Source organism: Cynocephalus volans, chromosome 7 (assembly GCF_027409185.1).
Source record: "Cynocephalus volans isolate mCynVol1 chromosome 7, mCynVol1.pri, whole genome shotgun sequence".
Taxonomy (NCBI): domain Eukaryota; kingdom Metazoa; phylum Chordata; class Mammalia; order Dermoptera; family Cynocephalidae; genus Cynocephalus; species Cynocephalus volans.
In genome coordinates this window covers 133,952,167-133,975,979 of record NC_084466.1, presented here as the reverse complement: position 1 = coordinate 133,975,979, position 23,813 = coordinate 133,952,167, and the positions used below count along the sequence as shown (strand labels likewise).

The 23,813-nt window shown below is 43.0% G+C and overlaps 2 protein-coding genes across 10 annotated transcripts in view; one reads left to right on the top strand and one right to left on the bottom strand.

Moving 5' to 3' along the window:
• NT5C2 (5'-nucleotidase, cytosolic II) overlaps positions 1–6,413 on the top strand; it is a 106,144-nt gene extending 99,731 nt beyond the window's left edge. For all 7 annotated transcript variants that reach the window (XM_063101789.1, XM_063101788.1, XM_063101790.1 and 4 more), the window contains 8 exons: positions 83–124; positions 1,295–1,402; positions 1,677–1,743; positions 2,424–2,594; positions 4,178–4,229; positions 4,348–4,408; positions 4,917–5,093; positions 5,697–6,413. In XM_063101789.1, the coding sequence (XP_062957859.1) occupies positions 83–124; positions 1,295–1,402; positions 1,677–1,743; positions 2,424–2,594; positions 4,178–4,229; positions 4,348–4,408; positions 4,917–5,093; positions 5,697–5,924 (906 nt within the window). In that variant the 3' untranslated portion in view covers positions 5,925–6,413. The remainder of the gene's footprint in view (positions 1–82; positions 125–1,294; positions 1,403–1,676; positions 1,744–2,423; positions 2,595–4,177; positions 4,230–4,347; positions 4,409–4,916; positions 5,094–5,696) is intronic.
• An 11,566-nt stretch (positions 6,414–17,979) lies between these two features.
• CNNM2 (cyclin and CBS domain divalent metal cation transport mediator 2) overlaps positions 17,980–23,813 on the bottom strand; it is a 145,220-nt gene continuing 139,386 nt past the window's right edge. Inside the window, exons 6-8 of one of the 3 annotated variants that reach the window (XM_063102680.1) lie at positions 22,249–22,252; positions 19,165–19,338; positions 17,980–18,443 (exon numbers count right to left, since the gene is read on the bottom strand). In XM_063102680.1, the coding sequence (XP_062958750.1) occupies positions 18,234–18,443; positions 19,165–19,338; positions 22,249–22,252 (388 nt within the window). In that variant the 3' untranslated portion in view covers positions 17,980–18,233. Of the gene's footprint in view, positions 18,444–19,164; positions 19,350–22,248; positions 22,253–23,369; positions 23,436–23,813 lie in introns of all 3 variants that reach the window. The other 2 variants (XM_063102678.1, XM_063102679.1) reach the window with 2 other exon arrangements.

Sequence of the window (23,813 nt, the reverse complement as noted above, 5' to 3'; positions counted from 1 at the left end):
CTTGTGTTTTTTATTTTAGGTGTTATATATCTTTTGCAAAAATAGTATATGGACCTTATGTTGGATTTTTTTTTTTTCCTAGAAAATTATGACTTACCTGTTTGATTTCCCACATGGCCCTAAGGTAATATATGTAACTTAGTAGACCATTGTTTTAGTAATAATGAATGCATTTAATCATGCTGGAATATTGAGGGGAAGGAATTAGTCGGGACCCACCCAGAAAAGTCCTACTTTTTAATCCTATTGTCTAATCTTCATTAATATTAGAAGTAATCCAGGAGCTAATAGAATTAGCAATGTGAATACTTAGTAGACAGAGATAAAAGGGATATTCATGTGGTATTTAGTAAGATGGTATCAGAATAATTTTATGCACAAGAAGGTCTATGCAGAATTGTAAAGTTTGTGTGTCAATGAAAGGAATTTTCAGGTTGAGGAAGATATTTGATTAACAGAAACAGAAAATTTGTGTATATTCTTGACAACTTCTGGATTCTAATAGTTATTGCTGAATTTTGTGTCAAAAGAGCCGTTAACTTTAATATTTAGCAGAGAAGTCTTCGTTCCTGCGGTATGGCTGCACTTAGGTTTAAGGAATACCCATTGCAACTCAGTCACATACTTGTAGATTTTAATCCTAGACTTCTGAGAATAAACATCAGAAAATCCCTATTTTGAGATCAATTAAAATTATGGTGTGTAGTGCCCTTCAGCTTGGTCTTAAAAAGTTAATTCCGTGGTTCCGTTTCAGGATGGAAATAAACTTAAACAGGCATAAATTCTACATTAGTGTTGTGATTAGCTTGCAATATGAGCCGAAGGTCAATTTGTATACCTAGAGCCATCATTCTGAGAACATGAACAGTAAAATTTCCTAATAATAGTTCCATGTTAGTTTATGTAGTTTAGTTTTGATGCTGCTCTACCTCTCTTAATCTGTCCCTTAGATATTGATTTGCATTGCTCCCTAGCCCCTTTGAGCCCCTTTTAGCACATTTCAGAGTGTGAGTGCACTTTTATATATTAAAGTGCTGTGAAATAAGTTATGGTAATTCAATTATGAAATGATTCAAAAATGTAGAGATAATTAGAGTCATTTATTTGTTATTTATATCTTGCCTGCTTCCAGAAAGATGTGGCTTATAATTAAATACAATACATTTTTTAAAAAATAGTGGGATCTTCTGGCTATACGTAGTATTTCTGTATTCTTTGCATCTGAGTGAGATTAAATAGTAGTGCCTTAAGATGAGGAGTGATGTTTCAGCTTTTGCTGTTTCTCCTTCACCAGCCTGGGAGCTCCCATCGACCATGGCAGTCCTACTTTGACCTGATCTTGGTGGATGCACGAAAACCACTCTTTTTTGGAGAAGGCACAGTACTGCGCCAAGTGGATACTGTAAGTCAGGAAGATGATCTTTCTGCTAGCACATTGTCCTTCATGTTTCCCCTTTCTCCATTCATAGTCTCCCTAAGGAAACAGGTATTTTTAACTTATTAATCATATCTCCCTTTTGAAATTAAGAGCTTAGGTCTTAACTGAGGTAATCAAACAAACTTACTAACTCAAAAGAATAAGTGCCATTCATTTGGCTCCCTGGCCAAGTAGCATTGTGGGTGGAGATTGTGATAGGATGATAAAATATTACAAAGTCCTTATTCTCTTCACACAGAAAACTGGCAAGCTGAAAATTGGTACCTACACAGGCCCCCTACAGCATGGCATCGTCTACTCAGGAGGTGAGTCACGAACTTCCCTTTCCTTAGTGTAAGTCTTGGCTCAGACCTCACTGGGAAGGCTTTGTTCTCCTGGCATAGTGCCACAAGTACTCTTTAGTATTCCAAGGATGTCATCTGCTGAAGGTAATAGTCACCTACCAATGTAATAGGAGTCAGGGAGAATGGGTTTGAGAAGTTGTTAGTATGTCCTAATGAGTCTGATTTTCACTATAAGGATCAGTTTCCCCCCTCCTTCTTTTACCTATTTGAGGCTTTTTCTTCATGTTCGGGAATCATTTGGGGTGCTTCTCAAGGTATCCTGAAGGGGGTTTTCAAGGAGCCCCTGAGGGCACAGATACATATTATGTTGGAGTTAGAAACAGTTGAACAAAGCCAACTTACGTAGATCTGTAATGAAAATAGTGGTGATCCTTTTGAAGCTTATGATCACTAAAGCTGATGTAGTTTTGTTGCTCCTGGATTTGGTGATCAAGAGCTCTGGTCAGCACAGTGGAGCTGAAGCCTTTGTCTTAGAGGCAATAAAAAGAGTGAAAAAAAGAAAATAGTGAGTCTTTGTCTTTAAGAAAGGTGAGCCCTTTTTCTAGTCTGTGCCTCACATAATTGTAAGAATAAGATTAATGGTTTAGTTCTTGGAATGCTGGTTTTAACATTGAGACATTTTTGTTTTCTCATTGTTTTAGGTTCATCTGATACCATCTGTGATCTGTTGGGAGCCAAGGGCAAAGACATTTTATATATTGGAGATCACATTTTTGGGGACATTTTAAAATCAAAGAAAAGGCAAGGGTGGCGAACTTTCTTGGTGATTCCTGAACTTGCACAGGAGCTGCATGTCTGGACTGACAAGAGCTGTAAGGAACCATTTACTCATATTTTATAAATCTTTGACAGAGCTAGTTTGTATCTAAATGGCCGTCTTTGAATCAGTTTTCTGTGATAAGCCATTACTTTTGATGAAGGTGGTGAGAGGTGGTCAAAAGAGGTGGGTCCTGATATTTGGATACCTTTGTCCTGTAGAATATTCAGATATTTCACAGAACTTTAGAATGAGTAATATATGAGAGGTTGTCTTGTTCAGCCTTCTTCTTGAATCCTTCAAGGTTAAGCATAGAATGTTGGTGTCCTGAGTTGTATGACAGTAACAACTAAAATGTGAACTGGAGCTCCACTTGCCTCTGTAGTCCCCTATTTCTCCAACTATGCCTGGTAGTCCCAGTCTCTTTGCCAACAGCCCATATCTGTGATTCTGGGGCAGTGATGGCTCTGAATGTTAATCACCTCCTAGTATTTTTTTATTTACTCTTCTGAGAAGTAGAGAATGAAGCCAAATTATATTCACAAACTGAGCAACACTTTGTATATGCAGTTATCCACATTATATTGAATCGAGGTATGGGTATAGTTATATAAAGATGTTTGACACAGAAGTTTTCCAACCAGCTCTGGTGAGCATCACCCACAGTGTGGTGAAAATTACTGACTCTGGAAACTCAGGCTGCCTAGGGTAGGAACCCGGGCTCTATCACTTAAAGTCTGTATACTCATAGGCAAGTTACTAAGATACCCTGTGCCTTGGTTTCTTCAAATGTAAAAATTGGGATGATGATGATAATAGTACCTAATTTATAAAGCTGTTGAGACTTAACTGAGATAATCTGTGTGTAAAGAATATAGAATTGACAACTCTTCTCAACCAGGTCTCCTCACCTGAACTACAGAACACAAAATTATTTGAGTGATTCTTTTCTCAGTTCTGCTAAAGATGGTAGATGTTAGAAAATTTGTTATATACAGTGGATGCCTTAGGGCGTAATTCTCTTGGAGATCCCAGGTTGAGAAAGGCTGCAACGCATACGGAGCATGCAGTAGATACTGGCTGTTGCTTTTACTATTGTTTATACTATCAGTGGGACTTTCTGGCTAGCCTTTTATCCACATTTTCAACTTTCCACCTATGAAGTTTTAGAAATCTAGTTGATTTGGCCCTACTATTTCCTGGACCTGTGACTCTGGACAAATCACCTAATTCTCAATCTTTCACCTGAAAATGGGACGGTTAATACTTGCTTTGCTGACTGTACCTGAGGCAGAGTCTAAATTGGCACTTTGCAAGCTCAGAATGAGCAAGCATAGAGCTGGAAGAGAAAGTTGTAATCAGTGGTGTAGGAAGAAAGGCAGTTAAAGAGCAAATTATGGCATTCATCTGCTGCCAGACTCTAGCAGGGTATCAGGGTTTTCGTGAAGGAGAAGGAGGTCATTTTATACACTCGCCATAGCATGTTAGTCCTAGGCTATACATTTTGGTCATATCTGCAACCTTTTAGTTTAGTTTTAGTTTTAGTTTTAGTTTAGTTTTAATTAGCAGCAGTTAAAAACTGGGTGTTTTATTTGATCTATTTAAAACATTTTCCTTTTCCTTCCAAACCTTCACTAGCACTTTTTGAAGAACTTCAGAGCTTGGATATTTTCTTGGCTGAACTCTACAAGTAAGTTTCCTAATTCTAAAAATTTCTTTCCTAAAAACCATCTACCTCTTTGGGAATCACCTAGATGTAAGAATTGTTCTGTCTAGAGATTTTCACTGGGTTTTCTTTTCATCTCCAGGCACCTTGACAGCAGTAGCAATGAGCGCCCAGACATAAGTTCCATCCAGAGACGTATTAAGGTATCCAAGTGGGATTTGGGAGAAGCCTTGGAAAAATAATTGAGTTTAAGTCAGTCTCATAGTTCTGATTTCATACAGGGACTAAAAGCAGGTGCTCAATAAATATTTGTTGAATGAATGCTGTGATGTGAGACGTTCTGAGCTTCATTCTAACAAGCTTATTGACTTGAAGTTCCAGGCAAATCTCCTTATATGGTAATCTCAGGTTATAATAGGATCCTGGAGAGTAATGTTTTAGAAGGTCTAGAAAACTTAGTGGTTTCAAGTTATTGGTTTCTACTAAAAATTTCCTTACAAAAGAGAATCCTCAGGTTGGGGCTGTTCAGGGAAAAGGTGTCACCACGTACAACAAATTTAACTTGTTATAACAACAAACTGTAAGCATGTTGATTTTTTATAAATTTAAGTGTGCTTGGGAATTCCTTAAATTTTGTGCAATAAACTATTTTTTGGTAAAGATAATGTATTTGTTGAATGAGCTGAGAATCTGTCTTGTTCTTTGTTTTAGAAAGTAACTCATGACATGGACATGTGCTATGGGATGATGGGAAGCCTGTTTCGCAGCGGCTCTCGGCAGACACTTTTTGCCAGTCAAGTGATGCGTTATGCTGATCTCTATGCAGCATCTTTCATTAATTTGCTGTATTACCCGTTCAGCTACCTCTTCAGAGCTGCCCATGTCTTGGTGAGTTAAGGCCTTAAACTTCTATTAATAGTTAAGATGCACTCTGAGGCCAAGATCTGCAACCAGCTTTGTGGGATGACAAAGGAGACAGTTTGGACATTTCTTTCTGATTTGCAGAAGCCTATGAGTAGGGTATGTGGTTGCATAAGAAGGGATCTTTGAGAGTATGGTCAAGATTGAAGGTTACAGAGTATAACTTTACTCTCTAAAGTCTACTCTATTAAAAGTTGTGTTTGAATGATGAAGACTTTCTTCTTTTGTTAGTACTAATTGAATGAAATGTGGTTTTTATATTCATATGTTCTGATACTGATCTGTTTCAGGACTGTTTTGCTGTAAAATAGAATATAAGAATCTTTCCTCTCCATCTCTTATCCATTTCAGGCTGGAGCAAAAGATCCGGGCACCATTGTGGGGGCGGTGGGCAGGAGGAGCTGCGGCAGGGAGAGGTGAATAGGCAGCTTTGGGTAGTTCTATAAAGATCTATCTAAGTTGACTTGTCCTCTAGTCCATATAGACAAACTCTTAAAGAGGAGAGGGGTTAGAATTTGGGAAGCAGCCATTTTGCTCTGCCTGCTTTCTGAGCTTCTGGCTTTGTTCTAGATGCCTCATGAATCAACAGTGGAGCACATACACGTAGATATCAATGAGATGGAGTCCCCTCTTGCCACCCGGAACCGCACGTCAGTGGATTTCAAAGACACTGACTACAAGAGGCACCAGTTGACACGGTCGATTAGTGAGATTAAACCTCCCAACCTCTTCCCACTGGCTCCTCAGGAAATTACACACTGCCATGATGAAGATGATGATGAAGAGGAGGAAGAATGAGGAAAACCAAAACCCTGAGCACCCATTAAGTTCTGGCAGGACTCACAGGAACAAGGATGGTCCCTATTTGGGTTCTAGTGGGGAGGGGGGCAGGGTTCCATCAAAGGTATGTCTGGAAAGTTTCTGAAGACTTTAAAATATTCTAATCATAGAGAGATACTTGTTTTAGTTTCGTGTATCTGTACTCTTTGCAGATAGTTCAGAATTATAATGGAGTGGAAGAAAATAAGGGTAAAGTAAGGCTGAAGTGCATGCAGATGGTTCCATTGTGGCTTGTGACAGTTTCCTTCTCTTTTTTTCATCAGTATGTCATAGTGTATCTGGATACACTAAGAATGGTGAAGGGTCTCAGAGTAGAACGAGGGAAGAGGTGATCCAAAATGCTGTAATGTTACAAATTGTGCTATTATTCCAAAATCCAACTTTTTCAGTGCGTTACACAGTATTGTATATCAGTGGAGAAATATATTGTTTCCATTATCAACTGTAGTCTTCTGTTACAGTCAAGTTTCCTTTTATAAGCCTTTAAATATCCTCTTCTTGCTTTAGGGCTGGTCTGGAATGGACTTCAGGGATTCTATTTTGAGGCAAAGGTCCTCATTCTTTCTACATTTTTTTTGGTTGATAGCACAAATGTTTATTTGTTATCAAAAATATCTTTTTCTTATCTGTGATAAATCTATAGAAAGAATTTAGCTGAAAGATTGCAAAGGAGCAAGTCCCCAGAAAACAAGGAACCACCTTCTTATTTTACAGTAAAACTGAGTAAAATTCATTAGAGCAAGTTGTGGTTTATGCTGCCCAGTTTCAGATTTCTATGTCTTCTAGGGTTGATTGCTGTATTTTATTTTGAGCATTAGAGGATGGGAAGAGGGCTCTGTAAGCCAGAACTTTTACTAAAACAGAGGGCACAATTAGCGTGAGTAAATTCACTTCAGAATCCCAAGTGAAATCACTTCTTGTTTTGAAAAAGAAGGAATCACTACTGTATACATTAGGGTATTATAACCACCTCACCAGTACAGTGAGAGTTGTCCCAGCATTTTAAACCATGGCATAGACTCTTTAACCTTCATATACTTTCTTCAATTCTTATTGTCATTGGTCAACAGGGGAGGGTAGATTAGCTGCTCTAGAATTCAATAAAATGTAAAATTTCTAATACTGACTTTGACCCCTTCTGTAGCACAACTATAACAGCTGTTGGTCTCCAGGTGAGTTTAGATTTGGCTTAGTGACCTCAGTTTGACATTATCATCTCTTAAAGGAAATATACATTTTCAAAAAATGCTAAACATTCCCAGACCTCTTTTGGTTAAAAAGAAATATTCAAGAATTGATATAGTCTAATATGATATTTATAGTACTTCATGGGCCTCAAAACTTTTTCACAGAAAGTTTTTTGGTTCAGGACTGTGAGATGAGGCTTTTTAAAAATCATTTTATAAGGGCCGTCCTGTGGCTCACTTGGGAGAGCGTGGTGCTGACAACACCAAGTCAAGGGGTTAAGATCCCCTTACTGGTCCATCTTTAAAAAAAAAAAAAAAAAAAATCATTTTATAGATAGGGAACACAGTTCAGTAACTTAACCAAGAATGTACTGTTTCACTTCTTTGGATACAGATGGCTTTAGATTAAGTGATGCCAAGAAATTAGATTTCAAGACTGGTATCTGTTGGGAATGTAGCTTCTTTTAAAATAATCAGGTTAGATATGCTACTGCAAATAAGAATTTGATGCTGTCCTGTTTTAAAGTTTTAGGGAATGTGTTTGTGGTCACCCCAATGACTATTTTCATTCAAGATGGAGATGTTGCCCAGTTTGACATAGTCTTAAATTTTCTCAAACCCAAATAACTAACTTCTAAGTGGCTTTTTACAACTACAGACCTATCTTATAATAGTATATTTATATATTTTCCCATTTAGAGCAAGGATCAACACGATCACTTTAATTTACCACATTTTTTTGTATTGCATCCATATGAGAGCTTCCTTATTAGCCTTATGATTCTCTAGCAATCAGATGACTCTGGGTCTGAAGACAGAAGTGAAAAGCACACTATTGGAGTAATTAAGAATTCTACTACTAATTGCGGCTTTCTCTTGGACCACCAGTATATATTATTAAAGAGCTAGGATTCCATAAGAAGTCTCAGACCCAAAGCAAAATGGTGGCTCTCTATGTTGTTCTTGTTAAAGGAGCATGCTGGGAAGCCAGTGTTCCATGGGCAGCCCTCAGGGCAGCTGTAGTTCGGCTTCATAAGACATGAATTGCAAGTTTCCCTCTATTTCCAGTAGGTAAGGAAGCTTCATTTAAAGTGTGTGTGTGTGTGTGTGTGTGTGTGTGTGTATTTTTTTTTTTTTTTCCTAAGCCTGAGGAGTTTTAGACTGCGAGAAGACAGATTTGCTGTCTCTTTTGAGAATTTTTCCCTAGGCACTCTGAGAACACTACTTATTTACAGGCGTCATAGAACACCAGGCATCACCCTAGTGGGCACTAGACTGAACTCCCAACCTCAGAGCACAGACGGACTACCAGGGCTCTCAGCACACGCAGAGGCTGGTCATAGGCACAGCAGCCCCAGGCCCTGCTGGGTTTCCTGTATGAGAGGAATTGCCCAATATGTTCATTGCTGCAAAGATGGTCAGTTAAAGCTCTGATGGTATTTCTGAAAAGTTGCTTAAAGCCAATAAAGTTTAGTGTTCTGTTTTAGATCTAAGATTTTCTCCTACCGTAAGCACAGCTCTGCTGAGACCTAAAATAAAAGGCAAGCCCTTCAAGCTATCCTTTCTAGGATGCTTTTAGAAGTGTTTTTTAATAGAACTATGCTAACTGAGAACTACAAATCCTTAGGTCATGTTAGTATTGTTTTTAAGAGACCACTTATAAAAGCCACATGCATTTACATGTCAGATTTAAAAGTACTTTGTCCATGTTTAGATATTTCTAAATCAGATTTATTTATTTAAGAAATATTTTGTCAACAACTTTAAAGTCCTCCAATTTTTCCAAGGCTGCCTGGGCACTTTTAAATACTTTGCTTATTCACCACAAATAGCCTGAGACAACTTCTTATTTAAGTCTGTATTAGGGTAGGAGCCTTGTCCACATTCCATATTATGGAAACTATTTAATCTCTCCCTGATGATGGGAAAAATTGTAACTGTGATCCTGCTATTGCTGTTCAGTTAGCGGCCCAATTCCTCACTTAGTTGAGTAGTTTAGGGCTCAATACTTTCTCATGACGTTCTTTCTTGGTGAATAGCGCATGCAGCTCTTCTTAAAGTTTTTTCTCAGATAGAACAATTTCAAATGATACACAACTTTGGGAGGCCCTGATAATGAAATCTCTATCCTGGAGCAGCCTGAGCAATCTTGAAGATAAAAAAAGACTGTGCACTACTACTAAGGAGCAGGGATGACGTGCATATGCACAACAGCCAGAAAGCAGAACCGCCAGAAAGCAGAACCAGGTGGCTGCCAGAAACTCACAATGCTGCAATCGTACACCTCCACTCGCAGTACAGCAACATTTAACACTGTTCGCTCACTACTGAGTATTTAGAAATGGCAGAAAGCAAGTCACCTAAAAAGCATGTTCATTTACAGAATGAACAAAACAGCTTTTCTATTCTTTAATCTGGCAATCTAAACCATTTTTCCCTATCCTCAGACACAGTGTCTTCATCCCAAGGATACAATAAACTGACAGAGGTATCCAACAAAGGTATATAATTTCAAAAATAAAATATATATAGTAGTTTAGTTATTAAGTCCCTCCATAGAGCTTTAACACAAAAAAGTACTCCCAACTGAACACAAAACATTTCATTTCAAACTTGCTGACTGTTACTGCAAGTCTAAGCAATCTCTGTTTTCCAACTTAAAACAAAATAACATTTAGAGTCTGGTCCCTTTGTTTCTTCATACGAAATAAGATACCTTTACTCCATTTAATTACTAGATTAAGTGGATTGGATAGATTGCTTCATGAATTAAATTAGGTACAAATATGTCCCCAAATGCTGTGCTCTCCCTTTGAACTCTTCCCAAAGCCATGTCTGGCCTGATGAGGCTGTAGACGAGGCCTGAAGAGTGTGGGCTGAGATAGACCTTCCCACACAAACCGGAGCCTAAGGAGCTGAGTGTACTTTCTTCCCATGAAAGAGAGCCACTAGTCCTTCCAAGTCTCCTAAATTCCTGTGATACCTGGAAAGGGGATTTGCCAAGCAAACCTTCCTAACACTGAAAAAATGTGTATTAAATGTCCAGTCTTTTTTTCGGAGAGGGTTCTCACCAGAGGTAATCTTTGACTTGTGGGGATGGGTATTTTGAAGCAAGTAACTTCATCTTTGGACCCATTGCCCTCAAGTCAGTGGTGTAAAATCTTGGTAGGATAGCTGCCTCAATCTAAAAATTCCTGCCACACGTTGACTTACTGCTCGAACACCATCAGGAAAAGGGGGATCGGGGATGGCACACCACCAGAAAGTCAGAGAAGAGGGCCCTATAACCTTCCCTTTGTGCTGGGATTTCTTCAAAGTAAAAGCACAGATGTGAGGCCCTTGAAGGGAAAATGATGAAACAAGGATATAAAGAAAGCAAAAGAGTTTATTAGCCATCTAATATAATTCAAATTTTTGGCTTTAATAAGGAATCATCTCTATTAATTACCTTCAAGAAGTATAAAATGTTTTCAGAAATCAACCGAAGGCTATAAAAAGATGAGTTTGTACCTGTCCTCCAAGACCCTCTGATCAGTGTTTGTCCTCAGAAGCACTGAGTTGAGAAGAGGCTCTGGGGAGCACAATTTGTTATGCGCAACAGGAACCCTAGAGCATATCACATTAAAGCTTAGAAAACTGACACATGTGCTCTAGGAGGATGCAGACGGAAGGCTTAGGCACATCTCATCTTCACAGTAGGAAGAACTGTCTCCGTTTTCCTTAGAGGCATTTCCTGATGTGACCTCTGGACTTATCCTAAACTAAGTAAAGAGGGAAAAACCAACCAAAGCAGCAAGCTGGGAGTGAATATGCTGTAGTCTTTTCCTCTCTAGCCCCGCTGCTGCTTTCTGCCCACTGCTAAGGAAACATCCCAAGAAGAAAACACTTCACTGGGATATGGATACACCTCATTCTACTCTCGGGAAACTGGGTAATGACTGGGGTGGTGGGAGTGGTGGTTAGTGTCTCAAAGCCAATCTTGTCAGCAATTCTTCACTAAAATGTCTCCACCCACAGGACAAGTGTAAATAAGCGTTTAGGTAAGAGACTGCAACTTCATGGTTAAATAAACACAGTGGACACTATAAGGGACCAGTCAAGAGGCTCAATTCTCAGAGCATGATCTTCTTTGGAATGTAAAATAAAGACTAAGAGTGGAGGGGAAAAAGGATTCCAAAAAGATGTGGTCTAGGAATGGGTCACCAAGGGCCCCGAAGCTTGACTGCTGAACCTTCAAGGTCTGGTCACGTGTGAGGGAGGAGAAGAAGAAGGAATGGAAGACCTGCAGTGCTGATGGAAGAGGCTGTGGGTCACACACACTGCGTTACTGGGGAATGTAGGATGCCCACCGAATTCTGAAGAGCACCTGAACATGCCTCGCCACACTTGTGCTGGGTGTGTTTAACTTGAGGGTGCCCCATCCATGCCTGCTCCAACCCGCCAGGGTTCACATAGCAGAGGACCTACCAAGCCATTCTCAGCTTCAAGAGCCAACTGAGAGGTCTGAATTAGGCCATTGGTCTTGCTTAGGAAAAACCAGCCTAGCCATTTCCCTGGCTGAACTCTGTATTAGTAACTGAGCAGCCAATGTCCAGGGCAATTTGACTTGATAATCTGGGTGTCTTTATCTAGAGATGAACTGATGGGGGACAGACTACAATCCTTGGAGACAGCCCCCTTAGAATTGGCTGTACCAGGCTGTAACTTGGAGGCATAGAAATAGCACCCACTTCTCTTTTAACACTAAGACTTTGAAATGTCTGTCCACAGGAGATGCCATGCTGTGTTAACCAAGCTGAGCTCTAATCCCAGATTTCCCACCAGTAAAGTCAGGCAATTGGGCAGGGGACGAAGGCTGAACGAGATGGCATGGTTGGTGTTGCACAGATGAAAGGGGAACGAGGGAACACACATCTGTTGGAAGGGTGAACAGAAAATCATCATTTATCTAAATAGAATAAACAAAACCTTTTTAAACAATCACAAAATTTACAAATAAGTTGGTACAAAATAAATAGGAGAGATTGGAAATCTACATCATTTGAATTATAAAATGCATTCATTATGACAATCAGCTCATGAAACCTATACATGTCATTTGTGCTTATTTAGGTTTATGTACACAGCTCTGAATACTGTGTTCAGAAACTTCACTGCTCAAAATGCATGAAATGGATACTATGATACAGTGAGTAAAGGCTGAGAAGGATGAAAATGAGACACAAAGCAGGGTCTTATTTGAGAGCCAAGGCTACGTTGGCACTGGGCCTCAAAACCAAGAAAAGGTGTATTAAGAGCCTAGATGGGCAGGCAGCTTCCATGACCCAGAGAGACAGATTCTGCAATCCAAGGTAAGAAGTAGAAGCCATCATTGTGGGGCCAGGCAGCTGCCTTGGCTTGGGAGGATGGGAGTGAGGAAGGAGGCTGTGGTCCCACAGCCATACTATATAACTCTATAGTCCCCTATGAGACTGAGTCACTAAGAAATCACCTCTTAAGTATCTCATGGAGGTACTTGAGAAGCCCCGCCACAAGGTAGGAGACTTGCCTCCATCCTCATCCCAAACACTGCTCATCAGGAGTACAGGTGGCCCAGTAAAGGGCTGGGGATTCCAGGGCCAACATAAAAGCAGCAACCTGTTTAAAATCACCCACACACACCCACCCACCACTGCCCTCTCACCCAACTTAAGGGACAACAGAACCCGAGGCTCCACCTATGAGGGGCTTCGAAGCAGATTTCGCCTTAGTCACAGACGATGTACTAGAGACATATGTACATAATAAATAATATAAAATAAAGCATATACATTGGATTTAAAGGTCTCCAGAAACAAGAAGAGTCAATGGATCAATACGCTCCACTTTCACAGTAGAGTTCAGACGTGGGGAGTAATGAGTCAGAAGCTGGGGCTCAGCACTTCCCTCTGCTCTTAGCCTGGGGCACCAGCTGCTTATAATAAAGGGGCTGAGCCTCCAACAAAAAGGGGAGGCCCCCAAGCCTCACCAGGCGCATTTGATAGTTCTCTTCAGGGTGAACTGAAGAGGAATCTGGCCCCAAAAGAACCACTTCCTAAGTGAATCCACATAGGACAGATGGGGGAAAATGTCAGAAAGTGCCCTTCCAAGTGAGGCAAGACAGTGCTCCCAGTGATTCTTCCAATTTGTTCCTGGTCCCAATGGGTACTAAAACCTGCAAACAGTACGTGTTGGATCTGTGTACATATAAATCTTGGCATACAAACACTTAACACTTCACTCTCCTGCCACTAGAACCTTTGTTTCCATGTTACTTCAAGTACAACCTGGTATTTCCCATCAAAAGATATTTATAATAATTCTAGTTGAGATGATGCCAGTGGCTCTAGCATACAGAGAGAAAGCGAACTGGAGCTGAGCTAACCACAGAGGTCTAAGAAGCAAAGGAGGTCTCCAGCCCAAGCTGGTTGGAGGAAAGCTGTTCCCCTCTGTGCAGTTGCTGTGAACCGTCATCTCATCCTCCTGTGCTTAGGGCTGACCAGGGACTTTGGAATATAAATCTTCAGATAGGAAAGAAGGAAAACCAGCAACTAGGCACTGACTGCAGGAAGAAAGCTTGCAAGTGCTAGAGAAAGAAAGCCCACTTGTCACAGCCTTAAGGGACAGTAATACCAGCAAGGTTAGCCTTGGTACACCACTCACCCCTCAAATGGAGGTAAATAAACCTCAACTTAGAAGTCTCTGAACTCATCTCTCCTATCAGCCCACTTGAACATAAAAGTATGCAAAGATTATAGATTAGCAAATGGCCCTGAGGTATAAAAATCCACTGAGTAGGATAAATTTGTATGAGGAAAGTTTCTGAACCTCCAAATCACTTTCCTATTCAACTCTAAATCCTTACTAATTCTGGGTTAACCTGCAACTCACCCAGATACCCTTGCTGGACAGAAGCACCACTAGCCCAGGACCCAGAATGGAAGCTAACCTGGCCCAGGACAAGAGCCTCTTTCCTCAACAAGGAGCAGTGGCACCTCAGAAGCCTTCCACGCCCTCACCTGCCCGCTGGGCCTCGTGTTTCTCCTCCACTCTTGGCAAGAAAAGCTCATCTCTGGGATCAAAGCTGAGAGGGAAGTTGTTCCCACCACCCACCCCACAGGGTTTGGGTCATGCCCAGCAGCATGCAAAGCCAGCCCTCCCTGGTCTGCTCTTGCTTGGAGCCCCAGGGAACAAGGTAAGTACCTTCTTGTGCCAGCCCAGCTGAGTCATCTGCCTGAGGTCACCCTGTGGAACACTGGGGTAATCTCAGTCACCCAGGAGACCTCACCCTCCTTGGCCCAGGGTGAGGCAAGGATGGCCACAGAGATCCCTGGCTGGCCTTCAGAAGATGACAGAGCTGGTTGTGTGTTTTTACCAGCCAAGACACTAATCTGTTTTTACCAAGCTCCATCAGTCAGGGCCTACTTAGGTCTGCTCCTCAAGCTGAAGAGAGAATGTGAGGGCAGAAGTTCACGGTCCCCGCTCAGCTCAGATTCCTGTTGCTCCATTTCCATTTCTCTGTGTATCTACCATTATTTTCCTCGACTTGGAAAAGCTAGTCCTTTAGTTGTATGGTACCGGGAAGAGCACGGGTAAATATATTCACAGTTAATGTTCCGTATCAGTGTGAAGTTTTGCATTCAATGCCTGCATGACAGTTCCTTAAAACAACATGGGAAGTGGTAAGATGGCCTCCTCTCTCCCATGTGGGCAAGCCAACCATGGCAACGTGGGCACTGAACTCAGTGCAGGGCGTGCAGCGAGGACGGTGGGGAAGAAGAGTAAGTGCGGTGCCCTTTCAGATGCAGGTTATGTAAGAGCCGAGGCATAAGCTGCTTGATTAGCACCCCAGCATCCACACACAAATCTTGGGACTCTGCTTTCCCAGGAGTTTAAATATATGCTTTTGGACTCGCCTGACGAATACAGAAGACAGCAACGAGGGAAGGAACATCTAAGTAGGAAAAAAGCCCCCTCATTTACAAAGAGAAGGCAGTGTCCTGGGATCGCTTGGATTCTAGGAATCCAGTTCCAGCGGAGCCTTCTGGATGCCAGAGGTGCTGCACAGAAGCGGGTAAAGCCCTGTCCCATCCCACAGAGGCCACTGTAGACAGGGATGAGGCCCTGGGCCCAATAGCGAACCCAACAGTGTGCAGAACCCAGGGCCTGCGTCTGCTCCACCCACGCTACTCTCTTCTGTGCTTGAAAAGACAGCACCCCGAGGAGAGGACAGTCCAGCCAGAGGTGCTGAGGAGCAGCCACCGCACATCCACATTTCACCCATTTGATGGTCTTTCTCTGACCCCTCCTGGCTTTGTAGATAGGAATGGCACAGGCCTCCAAGCCAAAATGATGTTCCTGCTGCCCCAGAGAAGCCATGGGCCAGCACTTCCCCTCCAACCGTCTGAGAGGTCAGTTTCTAGAGGGAAAGTGGGGCCTGGAAAAGGAATCTAGTTGCCCAGACAGAAGGTGGTTTGAAGGGTCTTGAGCTCTCCCCAAAGCAGATATAGCTACAGCCAGATGTTAGCCTCCATTCCTTCAGAGACCAAACAGGAATTATTTTGGATTCCTTGTTGTTGTAAAATACTGTGAAAAACTGAAGGTAAAGAGTAATTAACAGAAAATAAATACAAACTTGGCAAGCTAAAATTTCATCCTTTGGGAGCCCCACTGCAGAGCCACCCCCACCAACTCCTTTGTAGAATGGTAGGAAGCCACCACGCTGAGCTAGAGACAGGAGTAAGAAGTTCTCTGTTTTGCCCTGAAGTCGAGGAGGCAGCAGCCGGCATCCTCTCTCCTCCCCGAACTGTCACAGTTCTTTAGGATTTATAAAGAACAGTGGGGCTCTGAAAACGATTTCAGAGGCTGCTTCCAGTAGCCAGGCATCCCTGAGACGGACTGCGTGTGGGGAAGCAGCAGTGGGCCAGGACAGGCTGATGGCGGCCCAGAGCTCCTGAAGGCTGAGAACCTGGGCTTGACAGGCCTGGCTCTCAGGGAAGGCAAGCACTGCCTGGGCCCAAGGGTGGTGGGCTTGTTGGGGGAGAAACCCTTTTCCCAGCAAAGCCCATGTTTCACTTTGTTATGGAAAACTCATTTTTACACACTCAGCACGCTGGGGCTGTGCTCAGCTAGGTGCATCTGAAGACACTGACTTTTTAACTTGCATGGGTCTGTTTAAAAAAAGGGACACTTACAGTGTGGAGTCCCACTAAAGTCAAGTTACACGGTGGGGGCTCCATCCCACAGGGGCGGGTTGGACACCAGCACCAGGCCCCTCAGCCCTCTCAGGGGCACTCACCACGACCCTCTACCAAGTGAGGCCAGTACTTCACTCACTGAGGGACATGGCACCTTTGAGGAAGACACCCAGAGGAAATACTGAGCAAAGCATGTATGGCACTGGAGCCACCAGATGCTCACCAGGAGGCCAATCCAGCGTGTAACTGAATATTCCCCACATGGAGCCTGACCTGGGTGAACGTGCTTCCTACCTGGAGGAGGGAAAGGGTAACTGCTGCTGAGCCCCGTGCCTCCTTCGTGCGGTCAACCCGAGCACAGAAATACTCTTTGCTAGTGGCTGGGTGCAGCGGGTACTGATAACCCTACGTGAACACTGTGGTCAGTATGAATTCACTTCATTGTCTGAAGATTGCCAACAAAATGCACACATCCCTTGGGTTAACAAAACACAGACAAGCTAGTTAAGAATTCAGTCTCTCAAGAAATACCTCCTGACATTAATTTCTCTACACATGATGAATCTGGTATTAAAATAAGACGGAGACACACATGAAATGGCCATAACACACATTTGGTTTCTGAATCCCTGTTTGGGGCCAAACTGTCCCTGGCTGTACAGGCAGCCTCTCTGGTATGGGCCACATCTGAGGCGCGAGGCACAGAGGCCCGTGGGCAGGAGACACAGCCACCACTGGGCCCCACGGGCCCTAGGATGCAGGGGAAGAGGGACAGTTAGCTCTCTGGAAGGAGGGGCAGGGGCTGGCAATCCCCAAATTTCCCTCCTTTAAAAACACAGGTCTAGAAATGCCTTCTCGGCACACAGTAGAGAGCACAGCTGGAGGGTCCGACTCCTTTTCTGATAATTACATCCGTCCCAGTAGGAGGGGAGGACCTGGAGCTCCACGTCACATGGTAACTGAAAAGCCCTGTGGAAGATTTCCATTTGGCATCTCTGTGTAGCAGCATCTTGGGTTAACAAGAGCAAGGGCCAGGGAGGTGGGTGACGGCGCTCCATAAGCTTGGGTGCTGGTGGGGGGAGGAGGGCTGGCTGAGCCGGAGACCCCAGGCTGGAAGAATGTCGGGACGAAGTCAACTTGCCTCTTGCCAATGATAAATCACGAGTTTAAAATTCATTAACATTCATTTTGGTGATAAAAATTCCTTAGGGTGGGAGCAAAATCACATTTCCAAGCAAATGTTAAACCTTCCTGAGGGAAAGGGGCACAGTTAAACATTAAATTCTCAAAACAACACTGAGCTCAGGCAACTGCAGGTCCCTCTGCAGGCCACACCCCACAGTGACGACAAACTTGGCAGGTTCTGCAGCAACATCATTTTCTTCATTCATCCATCAAGTTCAACAGTGATACTCACTGGGGCACGGAGGAAGGGTGCCCTCTCTGGGAGGGCCGAGGAAGGCCACGTGAGGGGCAGGTCCATCCTATGAGGGTCATATCATGGGATCACAGCAGAGTTCAGACAGAACAACTTAAAACTCTGCAAAAGACACTTTTTAAAAACATGATCTCTTGAAAAAATAAATCGCAACAATTTTCAACTTCATGCAATCGAGGGAGGAAGAAAGTGAATAATGATAAAAGGTACAGCTGAAAAAACAAACGTGATTCCATCTGGGCAGAAGAAGTTCGTCTTCAAAATCTTGAATGTCACGCCCCAGCTGTTGCTCTCACGCCATCTCTTCCATTCTTCTCACCATCCTCCTCTGCAGCCTCCAGGCAGGGGACAAAGTCTTTGGTCTCAGAACGTCACAGGACGCAGCACGGCACACGAGCTCACTACGGGAGTGGGGGCCACGGGCGCCCTAGATGGCGCCTTCGCTGTGCAGGCTGTGGTTGGCCTTACTGTGCGTCACACAGTTCTGTTCAGTGAGCAGGTTGGCCGTCTCGTCTGGCAACCCATCATGCAGCTCCGTAAGAGTCAATTCAATTTTAGTGTTTTCACTGTCTGAAGACTGAGGGGTTTTGTCCATCCGGGATGCCATCAAGGCATTTTGGTATTGCTGTCTTGAGATCTGAGGCCAGAAGATGGCACAGAAAACAAACCAAGATAATACTTATGTTTAGGTTCTCTTGTCTCTACATCATATTACACATTAAATCCCCCAAAAGGCCAAGGAGTAGTTTTTCTAGGAGAAAATCATCTTTGAGCACAAACTGAGCCACTTTTTAAAGTTCAAGTTGCTTCTGGTGAACAAGTCAGTTCTTACTGATGTAACCCATTTCCAAATTTTGTTTTAAAATTTCACAGAGACTAGAAAATGGAGATTGGCTTCCACCAGCTAAAACTGGCTTGTTCTCCAAAAGACATCTTTATTTCAGACTAAGAAACGAGCCCCATCTCAAGGGCGGAGCTGTCCTCAGCACCTCTTCTGAGCCACCCAAGCTCAGCCCTTCCAGGGCAGATGAGCGAGTCACGAGAGCTCTGAGCATATGAAAGCTCTCTTGGAAAGGTTTACCCTTTTCTCCCAATGTCCAGCTTCCACTCCCTGAAACAGCCACGTGATCTGGCAGCTCATTTGACAGAGCCAAGGAGATCAATGATTTTCCCAGCCAGTCTTGAGCACAGCAGAAGGAGGCAGGGTTTGTGGCCAAGAACTGAAGGCAAGGGACCCTACCCCCCACAGCCAAATGACAAAAGAAGTGCTCAGCAGAGCGGGTGGGGGAGCCGAACGACTTGCTGTGGACGTTGACATCTGACTGCGGGTCTGGCCAAGCCACGCTGTCTTCTCTTACCTTAACAAACTGAAGGTCAGAAAGTGCTCGCACTGAGTAGTCAGGGATGTAGACTTGAAGGAACGAAGAACTGAGCTGGTTGTTGCTGCTCCCCAGCGTGGGTGTTACCGCGTCAATCCGGTCACTTCGACTGAGAGAGTCTGAGTGATTCAAGCCACACGGGCGAGGAGGTGACTTATTTTCACCTGGAAAAGGAGGGAAAAAACAGCCTTTTAAGGAAGTAGATATGGCCAATAAAGTCAGCTCTTTATTTTCCAAAAGAAAAATAATAAATACTACACAAGCCCAATCAGCTTATACCAGACGCCTCAGCCACACAGCTGGCGGTGCACACAGCTGCCACACCTGGCAAACGCACTGGCTTCCCTTCAGTGACAGGCTACATTTATTTCTGCTGCTCAGCCCTGGTTATGTGGCAGATACAATCCCTCCACGCCTCTAATAGCAGGACCCTGTGGCTGTGTACCTCTGTGAGGATCATTACTGAGTGCTATGAAATGCACAGACTAGGATGGGACAAACCCCAAGATACTGAAGCTGCTTGAAACCAAACATGGGCTACGAGAAGGCAGCACTTCATTATCTGGCCAGAAGCAAAACCAAAGGACTCTTGAGAATATTCATAAAGCAGTATGTGTTTTAAAGGGAACAAAATATTTCTGTCTTCTCATACCATACTCCCCAACCAAATCAAGTATCTTTGTGTCTTACCCCCAATAAAATCCCCATCAGGCAGCCCAAGGATGCCTTAGGAATTCAAGAACACTAGAAGACACCAAACCCTTAAAGTTTGATTAAATTGTCTGAAATGCTGAGGGATTCTTCAATGAGCTTTTGATAGCAGTCTTTCATTTAAACAAAGTAAATGGAAATTCAGGTGAGTCTTAAGTATCATTGCTTTCAAAGGCAAATTCATTATAGCTCTAGTATAGATTTCATTAAAAATAAAACCCACACTATTCGTCAAGTCTTCTTCCACTCTGTCTTTTCTAACCAACTCTCTTGCACACGTTAACTGGTGCCCACACTGGACAAGTTCTGGATTGCCTAATGTCACACGATTGGAGGGGACCAATTCTACCATCTGATGGTTGGCTCCTCTTTGCAATGTGTCCCTGACAGATGCTCCCAGACAGGAGCTGCCCCTTGGCTGGTTCTGCCCTTCAACTATCAGAAAGACTGTCATCGTGTCTATTCAAGATCTGCCTCCCTCACTCCAGCTGACAGTCTCACTTCCACCCTGTGGAGCTCTACTGAGTGCCTTTCATTCTTCTGCTATTTGAAGCAGCCCTGAAGAATTCAAAGTTATGTTCTCCTTAAGTTGCTTCTTCTCCAGGCTAAATACTTCAGCTGTTTTTCATCTTGTGTGTTTCACCAGCCCCTCACCCCAACCTGATCACAGTCTTGGTAAATGTCCCTCTTAGAACAGGGCACCCAGAACAAAACATAAGTACTCCAGGAATCTCAGATGATGAGTTCACTTTCTCTTAAATTTTTCATATCACAACACTCCCTACAACTGTCATGTCATGAGCTAATTTTCCATGGATTGTCAAAATTAAATTCAGAGCAAGAGTTCTTCCTGTCGCTTCCACTTATCTTCTAGGAAGGCAAATAAATGACTTATCAGACGTTTTATATTTAACAGAATGGAACTTTGAACAGGTGACCCAACTTTGCTAAGCTTCAGATTCCTTACCTGTAAAATACAGATGATACTAACAGAACCCACCTCATAAGGTCTGACGAGGGTTATAAATGAGGAAATGTATAACGTGCTAGCACAGCGTCTGACTCCCAGTAAGTACACCACAAGTGAGCCTAGTTATAATGTCTCATATTCTTCCCTGTTGGCTTCCTCCCAGGCCACACCACCCTGCACCTACCCTCGTGACCGTGCCTTTCCACAGTGACAACTTCTCCCGGGATGACAGGGCTGTCAGATCTCTGAAACAAGGAATCCCACTGTATCCCTGGGCTTTTATCACAAATTTTATCACCATTTCTACAGATACCTTTGAAGGTGTTATACGTCTATGTGTTAAAATGGAAAGGTTATAAAAACAACCCATTAAAGGGAACTTGGCTTATTGATCAGACTCTGTACACTGGCAGGTAGACATCTGCAGCCTGATACAGTACTTCTGAGCCTCCTGTCATTTTCTCTGAGGAAGATTTCAGGCTGATTTCTCTGGCCTTCCAAAGTATCTAGACTCACAGACAGCTTCCCTCAACCCACTGCCCTGTTTTTGTGAGATGGTCCCTCTCTTATGGCAGGTGCCCACTGCTGGGTGTCACAGCCACAGTCTGGAGAAGCAGACCATTTCCAGGACCCCTTCTACAGCTCAACAGGTACCAGTCATGAATGATCAGCCGGGGAAACAACCCGTAGCTTCAGTTAACAGCTCAGAACCTCAAATTCAATCATAATAATACTTAAAATAAGAAGAAGAATACAGGTCCACATCCTTTACCTAAGGCTCTTGGGGGACCAGAGATGTTTTGAATTTTAGGAAGGTAATGAGGTCTGTGTGCCCCATATTACATATCCCACCCAGAAACTGTAGGGCGTCCCCTGTAGCCAAACACACTAACCTGCAGTGAGATGTAGCAGAGTCCACACCAAATGGAATAAAGACTGCAGGGGCTGACCCCCAGTTCAGGTCACATTTTATTGCCAGATTTATGTGCCAAAATTTTATGACAATAATTAAGAAAAAAACTTCAATTGTGATTCCTCTTTTGCCTTTTCAGAATTTTCTTTCTGCTTTTTGGCTTGGTTTATTTTATCCATCTTACCTAGGAATCCTTTCTTTCTGGCAGTAAGCTAGAAGATACAATAAAGAAACCTTCCCAGGCTCATCCTTGGAACCATAAGGCAGCTTTTTGGAAGAGAACGGAAATCACTGGTTTAGTTCAACCCCACTTATTAGGTATCGTATTATTGTAATGCTAGCATCCCTGAAGGCCTAAACTCACAAAATGGACTTACACTGTATCTGACCGAGTGGGCAGAGCTAAGAAATCTCGGAGTTCTACAGAAAAATGCAAATGACATTTCCATGGGTTTCATCCAAAAGTCACTCTACTTCAGTATCTGTGATATTTTAAATAGGTAGCAGATGCAAACAAAGAAACTGGGAAGAAAAAATACACACACACACACACACATACACACACGCATACGTGTGTGTGTGTGTATATTCCGCTGGCCAGTTTGATTCAAATAACTCTATCAATAATATCCTCAAACTTTTTAATTTTATCTTATTTATTTTTTTGCACCTGGCTGGTAAGGGGATCCGAACCCTTAACCCTGGTATTACCAGAACCATGTTCTGACCAAGTGAACTAACTGGCCTGCCCCCAAACTTCTTAAAAGCAAAGATTTGAGGGAAGATTACTTTCTTTCTAAAACAAGCATTGCCTCCTTCCCCAAATATCAGAGTTTTAGAATTTTGCTGAAACTGGATTATGAAATGCAAATTTCAGTCAGATTTAAAAACATAAGCTGTATGGAACAAAATAAATACAGAAGAGTTGTGTTACCAAATAGGAAAGCCCAGCAACTTTAATTAAAGAAAGATTAAACCTTTTCCTTTCTTTTAAATGGCTGGACATATTAGCCAGTCATGGTCAAACTCTCCTGCAGGGAAATAATCAGCAGCTGGCTAGAACGTGCACAGTGCTAATTTCAAAACAGAGAGTGGGAGAAGCAGAGGCCCCCTGCCCAACAGAGCAGAAATACACGAACCCAGTTCATGTGGATGCTGGAAAAAGGACCAAAGAAACAGGCCTCTGTCGATGGGGTATTTTTCTTGATTATCAAGAAAAGTTCATAGCCCTTCAGGCTTTTGGCTGAACGTTTTCTGTAGAAGCATCCTCAGGTTTTGAGGCCCTCAGGAAACTCCACACACAAGAACCAAAAGCAGCCCCTTCACACTGACGTTCCCTGTCAGAACCACTCTCCCTGTCCACGTGTCATCACTGAATACCTTTCCAGTCCTCCACACTCTGCACCTGCAGTGGCTCATGCTTTCCTGGATAGCTGCCTCTTAAGTCACAGAAGCTTAGAGTTTTAGCACTCAAAAGAAAACTGAAAACAGCCTGGTCCAAATAAAGGGAGCAGCCCCTGATAGCCAGACTTTCATGGGGGCCAGCAGAGGCAATCAGGAAAATTAGGAGAAGGAAACATGCAGAATTACCTGGAGAACCTGCTGCTAACAACTCTGTTCTGCTGACAACAAAGGTACGAGACAGGGACAAAGGAACTGAAAAATGGAGAAAAACAGGGTGAGACCATATCACAAGGCAAGAAAAGAGATCTCTGTAATCAAGGGACAAGAGTGGATATCTGTTCTACCAATATGAGCATTCAATTCCAGAAATGCAAAGCCTAGATGATATTATACAAACAAAAAAAAGAACACACACTGCTTTCCAGGAAGAGGAAAGCAGGGAGGCTGAAATCAGGAGAAATCCTATTCATGTGCTTTCCGACTAGCCTAGAAATCTCTTAAGCCATTAATACCCAATTGGGGTTTATAGCTCAAAACGTGCTATTCTTAAGGACTTAAGTCACAAATAGCCACACAAAAGGGGAGCTCAATTAATCAACTACCCTAAGAGCACACCCCAAGCTGCTCTTA